General features: G+C 29.9%; 2 protein-coding genes and 1 pseudogene across 2 annotated transcripts; all 3 read left to right on the top strand.

The window, feature by feature from the left end:
• The window catches only part of LOC140920969 (protein NRT1/ PTR FAMILY 8.3-like), a 3,806-nt pseudogene extending 2,137 nt beyond the window's left edge, over positions 1–1,669 (top strand).
• Positions 1,670–3,147: 1,478 nt separating this feature from the next.
• LOC101495356 (histone-lysine N-methyltransferase ASHR2) lies at positions 3,148–5,717 on the top strand. Its single transcript, XM_004504559.4, has 2 exons — positions 3,148–4,440; positions 5,496–5,717. The coding sequence occupies exon 1, from the start codon at positions 3,203–3,205 to the stop codon at positions 4,418–4,420; it is 1,218 nt and encodes a 405-aa protein (XP_004504616.1). The 5' UTR covers positions 3,148–3,202; the 3' UTR covers positions 4,421–4,440; positions 5,496–5,717.
• A 3,541-nt stretch (positions 5,718–9,258) lies between these two features.
• Positions 9,259–11,330, top strand: LOC101495027 (uncharacterized). Its single transcript, XM_004504558.4, has 5 exons — positions 9,259–9,473; positions 9,642–9,826; positions 9,928–10,015; positions 10,448–10,621; positions 10,795–11,330. Exons 1-5 carry the CDS (start codon positions 9,362–9,364, stop codon positions 11,115–11,117), a joined length of 882 nt encoding a protein of 293 aa, XP_004504615.1. The 5' UTR covers positions 9,259–9,361; the 3' UTR covers positions 11,118–11,330.
• The last annotated feature ends 1,694 nt before the right edge of the window (positions 11,331–13,024 follow it).

Genomic DNA, 13,024 nt, shown 5'->3' with positions numbered 1-13,024 from the left:
GAAAGAGCAAGTAAAGGATCATTCTTCAATTAAAATTATTTCACTAGTAACATTGATGCACTTTTATCAGTCACTATATTGGTATGGACTGAAGAAAATCTTGGTTGGGGACTTGGATATGGAATTTCTGCATTGTTTGTTGGTATTGCAATCCTAATTTTCTTTCTAGGTACACCAATTTATAGATTTCAAAGGCCAAGGGGAAGTCCTCTTACAAAAATTTGCCAGGTGATTTCTGCTGCTTTTTTCAAGAAGAATTTGGAGGTTCCACAAGACAGTTGTCTCCTCTTTGAAATAGCAGTGAGGAATTCCTCCATAGAAGGAAGTCCTAGACTAGAGCATAGTGATGGATTGAGGTATCTCATAGCTGCTCAATGCATAGATAATATTGTTTGCTTAATATATATAAGAGAAAAGGGAAGGTGCACTGTTAATGTAAGCTAGTTTTACACTGACATCCAATGAAAATTCAGTATTTTGCGGTTATTTTTAAATTGTTGGTACAAAGTAGACTTATGTGGCAATATCACGACTACGAGTTTGCATTGCATGTTTGTGTAAAATTATTTTAAATTGACATTGCGTCTCCATTAAACTCTCTATAATGTATCTAAAATATTTGTCAAGGGAGAAGCTTTTTTAGAAACTGTGCTAAGCTCGACTTTGTCCAGGTTCCTTGATAAAGCAGCAGTGATATCGGATGCAGAAAAAGAGTGCGGCGAAGTGACTAGTTCATGGAGGCTTTGTACAGTCACACAAGTGGAAGAGTTAAAGATTTTGATCCGAATTTTTCCAATCTGGGCATCAGGAATCATCTTCTCTTCTGTTTATGCACAAATGTCTTCATTGTTTGTTGAACAAGGCAAAATGATGGACACAACTATTTCTTCTTTGAAAATTCCGGCAGCCTCTCTTTCAACTTTTGACATCATAGCTGTCATTATTTGGGTTCCAATTTATGATAAAGCGATTGTTCCAATAGCAAGAAAATTCACTAACAAAGTAAGAGGCTTCTCAGAATTGCAAAGAATGGGAATTGGCCTTTTACTCTCCATTATTTGCATGTCATCTGCTGCATTAGTAGAGAGCAAGAGATTGCAAATAGCAAAAGAATTCGATTTGATAAAAGAAAATATCTCTGTACCATTTAGTATATTATGGCAGATACCTCAATATTTCTTGCTTGGTGCTGCTGAGGTATTCACTTTTGTTGGACAACATGAGTTTTTCTATGAACAAGCGCCGGACGGCATGCGCAGTTTCTGCAGTGCATTGGCACTTTTAACAAATTCTGTGGGGAATTATTTGAGCTCTTTGATTCTCACCATTGTTGATTACATCACAACAGAAGATGGAAAATGTGGATGGATAACAAATAATTTGAATGAGGGTCATCTTGATTATTTTTTCTGGCTTCTAGCTGGACTTAGTTTGTTAAATATGTTGGTGTACATTTTTTATGCGAGACAGTACAAACAAAAGAAGGTTTGTCATTTGAGTCTTCCTTAAGTGAAGTGTTTGTGACTGTAAGTAGAATTCTTGTAGTAATTATTTTTTTGACCGAGTGTTTGTGTAGAGTTCCAAAATGTAGCATATAAAAGTTAAACAAATAAAGAAGTGGATCAAAATTAAAGGCATATTGAGGTTATTGGCATTAAAGGTTACCATGTAAAAGAAATTAAGAACTTGTATGATCTATTTATTTGCAGCTAAAATCAACCATAAATGTTACATGTCTCCGAACTTGGTTTAATATTAAAATATTTGGTTATTGTGACGACATTGGTCCTTTCAAAAAATATCATACAACGATCTTTTTTACTTCAAACAGCTATCAATAGTGACATATATGCATGCTTGTTTCTATTTATACTGACTTAAATTTTTAACTTTAATATGATATTTATTGAGAGAAGAAAACTGTTTTCATTTTGGTAATAACATGATGGCCATTTCGTTTTAAGTATGTAATAGACTTAGTGAGGTATGATGGCCATTTCATTTCGACAATCTCATTGCTTTCATCTGATATTTCACTTCTAAAATTAGTCTTGGAAGATTTATTTGAGTGAATGAAATGAGCCATTTTAGGACATATCCCTCAGCAAAGGTCATATTTCTGCAAGTGATCCATTATTGAGTCATGTCATGTAATAATATCTCACAATATGTGAGCCTAACCATGTAGGTGTATGTATGTATACTTATCTAAAACATATACAACTTTTCCCTTAGAAAATAAACTATATCTTTGAGGTAAGTATACATACATACCTAAATTGTGGGAATAAAAAAGAAGAAAAAATTTCTATACAAAAAAAAGACAGAAGAAAATTAATTTTAATTCTACCCTTACACTTTGATATTATACCCATATGATTACTCTTAGTATGTGAAATGATAAAAATACTCTTAATATTTTAAAATTATATTTCTTCATTTGAAAATGATTAAAACATGTGAATTGTAAATTTTAATTAATTTATTTATTATTAAACTAGACGGGAGTAGAGACTCCTATAATATCATCAAAGACAATTTTCTCCAAATGAACCAATGGTTGATCCAGAGTAACTAATCCATCATCAGATTCACACTCCAAATCAGTTAGGTCATCCGCAACGCTATTAGCTTCTATATACACACACTAAGAGAAGTTGACAAATTTTCTTCATCAAACTACTTGATCCTCTCACACTTCCAATAACATGTCTTGTCAACGTATTCACTACCACCAAAGAATCCATTCGCTTGAGCCAACTGTTGTAACCCTTCAAGCGCCCCAAAATTAAAATCATAGAGGACCACTAACTACATGTTGTAACTTCTAAAAACATAGTAAGAGGCGTCTAAATTTACGGTAATAACATACAAACTCCAAATTAAACGTAGACTTTTTTTTCCCAAAAAAATCAAACATAGGCTTAATCTTTGCAGTTGGTCATAAAAATTATATTGTCCTTTTTTAAGGGTGAATACGAAAATCTTGAAAAAGATAAATTGAAGGGTATAATTAAAACTAATTTCTAAGGGTACAGTCTAAATTGTAGGGGTATAATTAACAATTAAAAAAAACAAAAAGACATGTATTATAATTGGAAGCCCAACCCACTTGGTTCTGAACCACTAAAACCCTAAAACAACAAAAGTGCCACCCCTGCAACAAGCAACACCTGATTCATCTGTGTAGAAGAAATAAAAAATGTCACTGAATACTCCAAATTCCGTTTTGAAGGTTGAACAAATCCAAGGTAGAGGAAGAGCAATCATAGCATCTCAACCTCTCAAAGCTGGCCAAATCATCCTCGTCGATTCTCCAATCCTCCTCTACCCTGCTTCTCCTTTCTCTTCTCCCTTCTGTCACCACTGCTTCAAATCCTCATCTTCACTTCTTTCTTGCCCTAATTGTAACTACCACCGATTTTGCAATTCAACTTGTCTCTCAAACGCTCTCAACTCCTCTCATTCAAATTGGATTTGCAATGCACTATCGCAACTCCAACGTAATTCTCTTCTCCTTCAACAACCTCTCGAACGACAACTCCAAGCTCGTTTTCTTGTCGCAGCTTACAATCTTGCTATTAACACCCCCTCTAATTTTCAAATTTTGTTATCTCTTCAAGGCTCTGAAAACAACGATGATGCAACTATTGCTTCGGCTCACTTCCTACACCCCCTTATTTCATCTTTCTTTTCGCACCCCCATACTGAATTGTTCACTTTACAATTAACTTCTTCGCTTCTTGCAAAGGATAAACTCAATGCTTTTGGTTTAATGCATCCTTTCTCTGAAAATGATGAACTTAGGTCTGTTAGAGCTTATGGTATTTACCCTAATGCTTCATTTTTTAACCACGATTGTCTTCCTAATGCTTGTAGATTTGATTATGTTGATGTTAACCCGAACGATGATCGGGCATTTGGATGTAATAATACTGACATTATTATTAGGATGATTCATGATGTTCCTCAAGGTAGGGAGATTTGTTTGAGTTATTTTCCTGTCAATGAAAACTATTCTAGTAGGCAGAAGAGATTGTTGGAAGACTATGGTTTCACATGTAATTGTGATAGATGTAATGTGGAATCGAATTGGTCGGATAATGAGAGTGTGGAAGAAAATGGCGAGGAGGATGAACAAGAGGTTATGGTTATGGATGATGAGGAGGAGGAAGAGCAATGTGAAAATATGGAACCATCAGAAACTGATAATAATGATTTTCCACATGCTTATTTTTTTTTGAAATACATGTGTGATAGAACTAATTGTTGGGGAACTTTAGCTCCTTTACCACCAAAGGGTAATGCAGTATCTAATGTCATGGAATGTAATGTTTGTGGTAAATTGAAAAGTGATGATGATGATTTCAATGTTGATAATGATAAAGGGCTAGAAGGTGAAGTTCCCATGGAAGATTGAGCTCTTAAGATGCCATTTTTGTGAGTCTTCCTGCATTCTTCTAAATGATTTATATTAATTTATTTTTATTTAATTCATTCTCATTGCAGCATCTTTTTGTCATTTCAACAAATCTGCATTGGCCTGCTCTTAAACTATTGAGTTATTATTGTTGTGATTGTATGCTTACACATGTTTTTTGTTAATAATTCAGTAGAGCTGGGGCCTCTATTTTAGTCTTTGGCATTGTTTTGCTATACATACATACATGCATACCGATAAGGTTATTTAAATTTCACCAGTTGATTTTTCAAACAATGATGGATAGTAAAGGTTTAAGATGTCTCTGCCAACGGCAACGCAGCCGCAATTGCGACTACATATTTTTCCGCGATATCATTGTTCAGAGTGTAATTGCAACCACAATTTAGAACTATAAACGTTAGACTTCAGAGGATATAAATCCTAAATTTGTTGGCATTAGAGGATCTAAATCCTGAACTTTTTGCAGTGTGTATTCAAGTGAATAATTGTTAGGTTTTCTTGCTGTTGCAGAAAATATATGGAACTGTTAAATAGCAGCTATAGCCGCACTACAATGCTATAGACTAATGAAATTTGTACAGATAATTGCTATTGTTTTGTAATACGCCATTTAGTACAGAATATTGTCAAATAGTGGCTATATTGTGGTATAACATTATGTTAAAGTCATATCTTAAGGAAAAAGTAATGCACCATGCTTAACCAATAATCGTAATAACAAGAGTAGGAATGACGAAATACATGCCATGGCGAAAAAGAAATGTATGTTGAATAGTTCGCTCATTGAATTTCAGTAATCGATTCAAATGGAAAGGTGTCTGTTTTTTCTCCTAAGTGGCTTATTTATCACACCTATCAACCCATTTTCATTATCTGCTATCTTTAGAATTTCGAAATGTATCGCTACACTTTCTTCTTCTTCTTCTTCTTCTCTAATATTGCTGATGTCCTCATATTCTTTTGAATTTGATTAGTGTTCCGTTACTTGTTTTGGTTCAATTACGTGTATGATTCACTATTTTGTCTAATTAAGCTATGGGGTTATGTACAGGAAGTTTGCATGCAAATGGAGGGAATTCATCCTAGAATTTCTGCATATTGCAGAGACAAATGCTTAAAGCTCAGGAATCAAATGATACTTTTATTTATGTTTTCTTAGAGTGTAATGGTATGTCCTATGTTGTGGTTTGTTGCTTTATTTGAAATTCTGCTTTAAAATTGCCGGCAAAACATTAGGATCTCCATTTTAAAAAATATTCTTTTGGATAAACAATAGTCTCTTGATTGAGGGCTATGTGTTTTGCAGTGTTTATTTTTTTATATTATTTTTGTAATAATTTAAATAAATTAAGTTAATTAGTCAAGAAAATGGACAAATAATTCAATATAACTCAAACAAGGGTTGGTACATCTTGTTGGACCTTCCGTTTGCACCAACTGTCCTATGTGGGTATGATTCTGGAGTTCTATTGTTAATTATTAAATCATACTTAAATTTCATCTTAAATTCTTGCTAATCTTACATGTGGTGTCTCTCTATTTCTTATACAAAAAATAAATTATGCGGATAAATGAGATATTAAAGCTTCTATAGTTTTTTACCGAAAAAAAATGATTCTATAGTGGACACTTGCATGTCTTTGGCAAAGTTTAGGGAATATGTGTTTTTTTTTCCTTTTGAATTTAAATTTTATAATTTCTTTTATTTCAAAAATTGCATTATGATATTCAAAATTTAAAGGGAAATACATCCTTATGCATCAATCAAACCTTAAAGTGTAATCCGATCAACACTATTTATGCTTTAGATTAGACGAAATAATTGTGTATGTTCTGTTGAAGCAAGATGAAACCCAATGGAAAAGTTGTATGGATCTGTTTAAATTAGTGAGAGAAGTATCTAAAACAGTGAAACCCAATTTTCACAAGAACTTGGTGAAAAATCAACATTAATCATACCTGCCACAAGGACAATCATCAGCACTTACCAACCTCATATTTAAATGCGTAATCCATATTGACTATTGGCTTAATAGAATTTCCAAAAAACACCATTCTACATTAATACAAAGCAACTTACCAGCTAAGAAATAGCTTTACTTTAATGATATCAAAACTTTTAAGTATTTAATTTTGGGATCAATGCTTATATATCTTGACCCATCATTTCTATCTTACTATTAGGTCAAAAACTTTATCTCGAAAATTAAATTGAGATGTACATGCATTTGTTAATTTGAATGAGTTATTCCAAAAAGAAAAGGTTTAAAATTATGCCATTATGTATTCAATAAGTCATAGACTGCTATTCAGGTATTTTTTAACGTAGATTCAATGTCTATTTTTTTACTACTAAACTAAATTTTTTTGGCATAATTTTTCATGCGATTTCTTAATTTAATTTCAAACAACACTTCAGTTATTTTTTCTTTCTTTCTTTTGTGATTTGATCCTTTATTTAATTTTAAGTAAACAATTTGATCTTTTATGTTTTAAAATATTAACAATGTTATCATTTTTTTTAATAAAAATTCATCAAAATTTTCAAATAAAATTCATAAAATTAATCATCTTCAATACAACGCAAATTTCATTAAATTTATAACTCAAATTTTTAAATAAATTCATATTTTCATTCTTTATATTTTCGAATTTTTGAAATAAAATTAAATAAATGACCAAATCGGAAAAAAAAAAAGATAAATAACTGAAGTGTTATATTAAATTAAGTTAAGGGACCGCAGAAGTAATTGTGTCTATTTTTTTTTTTAATGAAAATTGGATATAAAACAAATTAATATTTCCTATTAAGTATGCAATTCAAGCTTCCTGTGCAATAGTTAAAATTCTATTCAAAGCTTTTGATTTAATGAGCATAATCTCCCATCCCCATGATGCCTGCATGCCCTGAAGTACTAAATTATTTCAACATCATAATTGTTTTCCTGTTTTATCTAAGTACTCATAAAATCTTGCAGCAGATGTAAATAGAAATTGCATTTTTTTTGAAACTTTTATGAATTCAAATTTTAACTATATCATTTATTCTCTCAGTCAGTAAACATTTATAATGTTAAAGTCTGACATTCTTTCATAGTTAATTGGAGTACTTGTTAAATACTGACATTATTCCAAGAGAAATGTTTCTTTCATAGTTAATTGTTTAGTATCCAAAATTTATTTGTTAGTAGACTTAGTAAATTTCATCTATAGATCAAGAAACTGAGTTTTTTTTAATACGATTTGTAGGAAAATAGAGCTCTAATAATTTAGAGTGATGAGAGGTAAGGAAAATCCAATTAAGAATTATTCTAATTAAGATTTGAACTCAAATTCCCTCGAACTATTATTTTTAATTGAAGATTATTATTCACTTGAGATCAATTACTTAATTTAAAATTAAATTTCTTTTACTTGAAATAAAAACACATCAATATCATTTGACTCCTAATTGTGTAATTATTTTATGGATTTGTCTGCTCTCAAGAAAACAAGTGTAAACTGAAAGAATCAGAAAGAATCAAATATTATTATTTCAATAAATTCATGATTTATGACGTACATGTAATAATAATCACTCTTATTTATTAATCAATGATCCAAAATGTTTACACTCTTAAATAATGAATTGTCCATTAAAAAAAAATATGTATCTTATACCACTAAACTAATCCTTTAGAGTTAACTGTGTTCGAGCTCTAACCCAAGTATCATTTATGTATAAAGGTTTATTATAATTATAAGTAGTTTATAGTAAAAAAAAATTAAATTATAGTGAAAGGAAATCCTATGTAAAAATTCAATAAATTTTGACACAAAGAACGACACAGATTTAGACATAGGCTGCGTTAAATTGTGAGTGCATATCAATCAATATCCTCACAAACTACAATGCCTTGTTTTTTAGTAGTAACAAAATTCCACACAATTAAACCATTCAAACCCCCAAGAATCAAAAAGATGGTCCCAAAGACCAAACCCATGATTTATTCCATCTTCTTCTTCTACTCGTCTTTTTTCATGGGCCCCTCAATAGCATGCCATCTTAGTGGGACCCTTTGTTATATTAAACCCACCAAGATGATTTTTCCATTTGGTGGAAGATATGTTAACTTTTATAACCCCCACCAGTGAATAAGAATCTATTTGTAAAAATTAAGTATTTAAAATATTAAACCATTTCAATTTTTGAGACGATATTATTTTTAAATTATACTCTAATTAATATTATATACATATTTTAATTTAATATTTTTTATTTCGAATTTATAATAATAATAATAATAATAATAATAAATACATCAATAATATACTAAATAATTTAATAAAAATATTATATATTCTTTTTATTTGTATAATTTTTTTAATATGTATAAAATAATATTTTGGTCGATATTGTGATAAAATGAACAGAAAAGAAAAGCAAGGTCCCATTAGAGAAAGACTTGGTAACCATATACAATACAAAGGGTCCATATCCATGAAGGAAGAAAAAAAACACAAAAGAAAAAGCTGAAATTTGAATTATGTCTCTTTAAGGTGCATGTCTTTTCCACCTCACACCTAATATATGCTTTTACATTTAAGATCAGAAAACACAATATGATAACCATAGCAATTATTTAGTCCCCCACATATGTAACCAAATGAAATAGTAGTAAAATTTAAAAAACTAAAGTGAACAATACACATTTTCAGAATCCCAAGAAAACATTGATTCACTTTTATGAATCCTTTGGCCTGCGTTGACTGACTCAAACTATACTATTGTTTCTTAAACCTCATCCAATCCAAGTTTCCATATGCTTTTTCTATTTCCTTCCACAACTTGTACATAAATAGACCCCTTCTCATCATTTTTTGTATTCACCGAGGCACATAAATTATACACCTTATATTATACAACATTGCAACAACATGAATGAACTTCATTCCTTAGCTTATACTAATAGTTTCTATAATTCTTCCATAGCTTGTTGGGATCATTATCACAATCTTGGAATTCTCAATTCAGACAATATGTCTTTAAGTACTTTTCTTTCTCTTTCTCTTTATATTTATATATATTTTTCTATAATAATGTTCCTATGATAATGATAAATAAATAACTAAATAAATATGCTAGTATAGTATAGTTTAGTGTTACAATTGCAATGATTAATTAATGTTGATATTGAATTATTATATGGTATGATAGTTATGGATGGAAGTGGAGGTTCATTCTCAAATCATGAAGAGTCTGATTTCTCGACTGGTTATCTTGAAGATGCTTTGGTTGAATTTGGTGAAAGTTCCAAACGAAGACGGTTGTTGCAGCCATATAATGACACTGATGATGAACAAAGCAAGAGTACTACTACTTCTATTGATGATTTTGACAAGGTAAATATATATTTAGAAGAATTTTTTTTTTCACTTTAATTTTGAGTTTGAAATTGTTTTTGTTGTTGAAAATTGAGACTGATTTTTGTATATGTTCTCAGAGTTTCTGGAATTTTAACCCTATATGGCATCAACCAGTAGAGAATTTCTTCTGCATGGACCAGATAGAAAGGATCTGTGGATTTTCAGGTATTTTGCTCTGTTTTTCTTTACACGCATTCATTTAGACATGATGATTAATTTGTCAATTTGTTTTAAAATGTTATCGATACCTACATTGGACACGATATTGACATAATAATTCAAAAAGTTAAAAAAATTAAATGTAATTATATGTCTTAGTGTTATGTCGGTCTCCAACACTGACACATGTTAGACATTAGATATATTTTCAATTTAAAGTTTTGGTGTTACACAAGTGTTATTGAAATTAAAAGATAAAAAGTTAGTGTTTCCTTTATAATTAAATTAGTGATAATTGAAAAGGATCCCAAACAAAAAAAGAAAAGAATGAAGGAAAAGTACAATATTGATTGATAATTGATGAGTGATATTGTTTCTTATTATTATATTTGTATTATTTTAATTTTCTAATTGGTATATGATGATGATATAATTTAGATGAGCATATAAGCACATTGAGGAGTAGAATAAGTGAGCAACCAAGCATTGTTCTAGAAGACACTAAAACAACAGAAGAGACAATATCAGCCTCTGAATCTCCAAATTCCTCTTCATCTTCATACAAAGAATTATTACCATTCACATCCAAAATCAGCAGAGACACCCCACCTGGTACTTTTATATAATCTCTCTTACATATAGTTTTAAGTGTCGCAGTTGCAAACTTTTATGTTACGGTAAAATGCAGACTAATGTAGTCAATGTATACCGTAATTTAAAACTATATATTAATTATATGCTTGTTATGTGAGGAGAATGAGATGTTAATTAATGAATGAAAACAGGAAGTAGTAGTGATGAGATGATGAGAAAGAAGAAGGTATTAAGAACAGCAACAGCAATAGCAACAACAAAAACAAGAGTTGTATATCCATTTGCATTGGTGAAACCAGGAGGAGAGGAAGGTGATGTGACATTGAATGACATAAATGAGAGGATCTTAATGCCACCAACAAAGCCAGTAAGGCATCCAGTTGGTGACTTTGCATGTCGGCCATGCGTGTCTGCACAAGGTCCAGGCCTTTCAGGGAAAGCAGTGGTGGCCCTTACTAGAATTCACACACAAGGTAGAAGAGGAACCATCACTATTATCAGAACCAAAGGCTAATCTTATCAAATTGTTATGTTATAATGTTTTCATGGCTAAATGATAATGTAGCTTTTACTTGTAGCAGCTTTTTGAGGCCTCATTTTGCTTTGTTTTCATCTCCTTCTAAAAATTGTAAAGATGGAAAGTGATATGTAAAATATTTATGTATAAAATATAGTTCAATCTTATGTATATTTTATATGTCAGAGATTCAGATCCAATATGCATGTACAATTATTTGAGCTCATATGAAGACTGTAATTTAAATTCATGCTTAAAAAACACATACACAAAAGATAGCACAATGGAATTTGCCACTATTTGGAACTTTGATATAGACAGAACCAGTTGATGGCATTGTTTCTGCAAACTCCCTTTATTCTTGGTGTTGGAAGGTCATATATGTCTACTATATAGTATAATTATGATTGAATTAAAGTAAAAGGTAAGAGATGTGAAATGCATTTACATCTTAATTACAGCAGGTAAAATATTTTCAAATTAGATTTGCCAAATATAACATATAAGGAACCATGCAATTGAATTTGTACATCATACTAATTAACACTTAAAAAAAAGTTGAGTAGCACACTAACAAAATGCCAAATATAAGGAACAAGAATAAATGATTGCTGAACATAGAAGCAAGTTTTCTTTTCTTTTTCTATTCTCTTGTTTTTTCCTTTTTTCTTTTCTCTTTATTGATATGATAATACTACTTTACAGTACAGACAGAGAGAAAAGATTAATGCGCAGATTTATATACTTAATTACCAACTTCAAAGGTTTTAATTTGACTTTTGTAATATAAAGACAACTTATAGCTGCCACAAGACTTTTGTCTTTTCTTAATTAAGAATTGAAGCTAAAACTTATATTTAACAAGAAGCAATTATTCTAATTTTAGCTAATTAATATAAGATTTAATTTATATACATTGATTATGTAATAAAATTTTATAATGTCTGTCAATTTCAATTATTAAATCATCATAAATCTTTAACGTTTATATTAACTACATTAAAAATCACAATTGTGAATTATTGTTATGTGTTGACATTGTGTATTAATTAAAATAATTAATATAACATGCTAGTATAGTTAATTATATATAATCAAATAGTGTTTAATTAGGGTAAGATATTGACTTAGATTCTCACACTATATGTGGCCACACTAGAGAACAAGAATATATGACAAATAAGGAGAATAGTGGTAAATTGATACCTCAATCATTTGTCATGCACTTAATATAATATTATTTATTTATATGTAGTGGTTACCACAGAAGCACCAAAATTCCTCTTGCGCAGTTTTGATATGATGTGGCTTGTTCCTCACAGGTCAAACACTAATTGAATTTTTAAATATGCAGATTGCAGAGTATCTAACCTGGGTCCCTTGAAAGAATAATTTAATTATTATTGCTACTAATTTCTAAATCAAAATTATATAATCCCTTTTAGGGATGGAAGCAAAAAAGTTGTGTTTATAATGACAAAACTCACATTTAATTTTTCAACACAAAAAAATATAATATATAAATGCTAACAAAATTAAATAACTAAAGATAAAAATTTCATATTGAAAAACATTTATTAAATAACAAAAAATAAAAAAGTTATATTGAAAATTGTATATTTTATTTTTGAAATGGCAAAAGAAAAATTCACTATCATTTTAAAATTAATGAATAATTTTCTTATTTTTAAAATTTCCATTTAGAATTTAAAACGAAATCTACATATACCCCCATTGTATAATTCTAACACGTTAGCAACAATTTATCACAATCACGTAATTTTATACCCTTTAAATTTTGTTCTTTATATAATTATTACAAATTTATATATTACATGTTCCCTATTATAAACGCTCATTTTTTATTTAGAAAAATTTGATAGGATAATTAGTTCATTTTATGT

The sequence above is a fragment of the Cicer arietinum genome, chromosome 6 (assembly GCF_000331145.2).
Source record: "Cicer arietinum cultivar CDC Frontier isolate Library 1 chromosome 6, Cicar.CDCFrontier_v2.0, whole genome shotgun sequence".
In the NCBI taxonomy this organism is placed as follows: domain Eukaryota; kingdom Viridiplantae; phylum Streptophyta; class Magnoliopsida; order Fabales; family Fabaceae; genus Cicer; species Cicer arietinum.
Note: the sequence above shows the minus strand (reverse complement) of the source record. Positions and strands in the feature narration are given on the sequence as shown.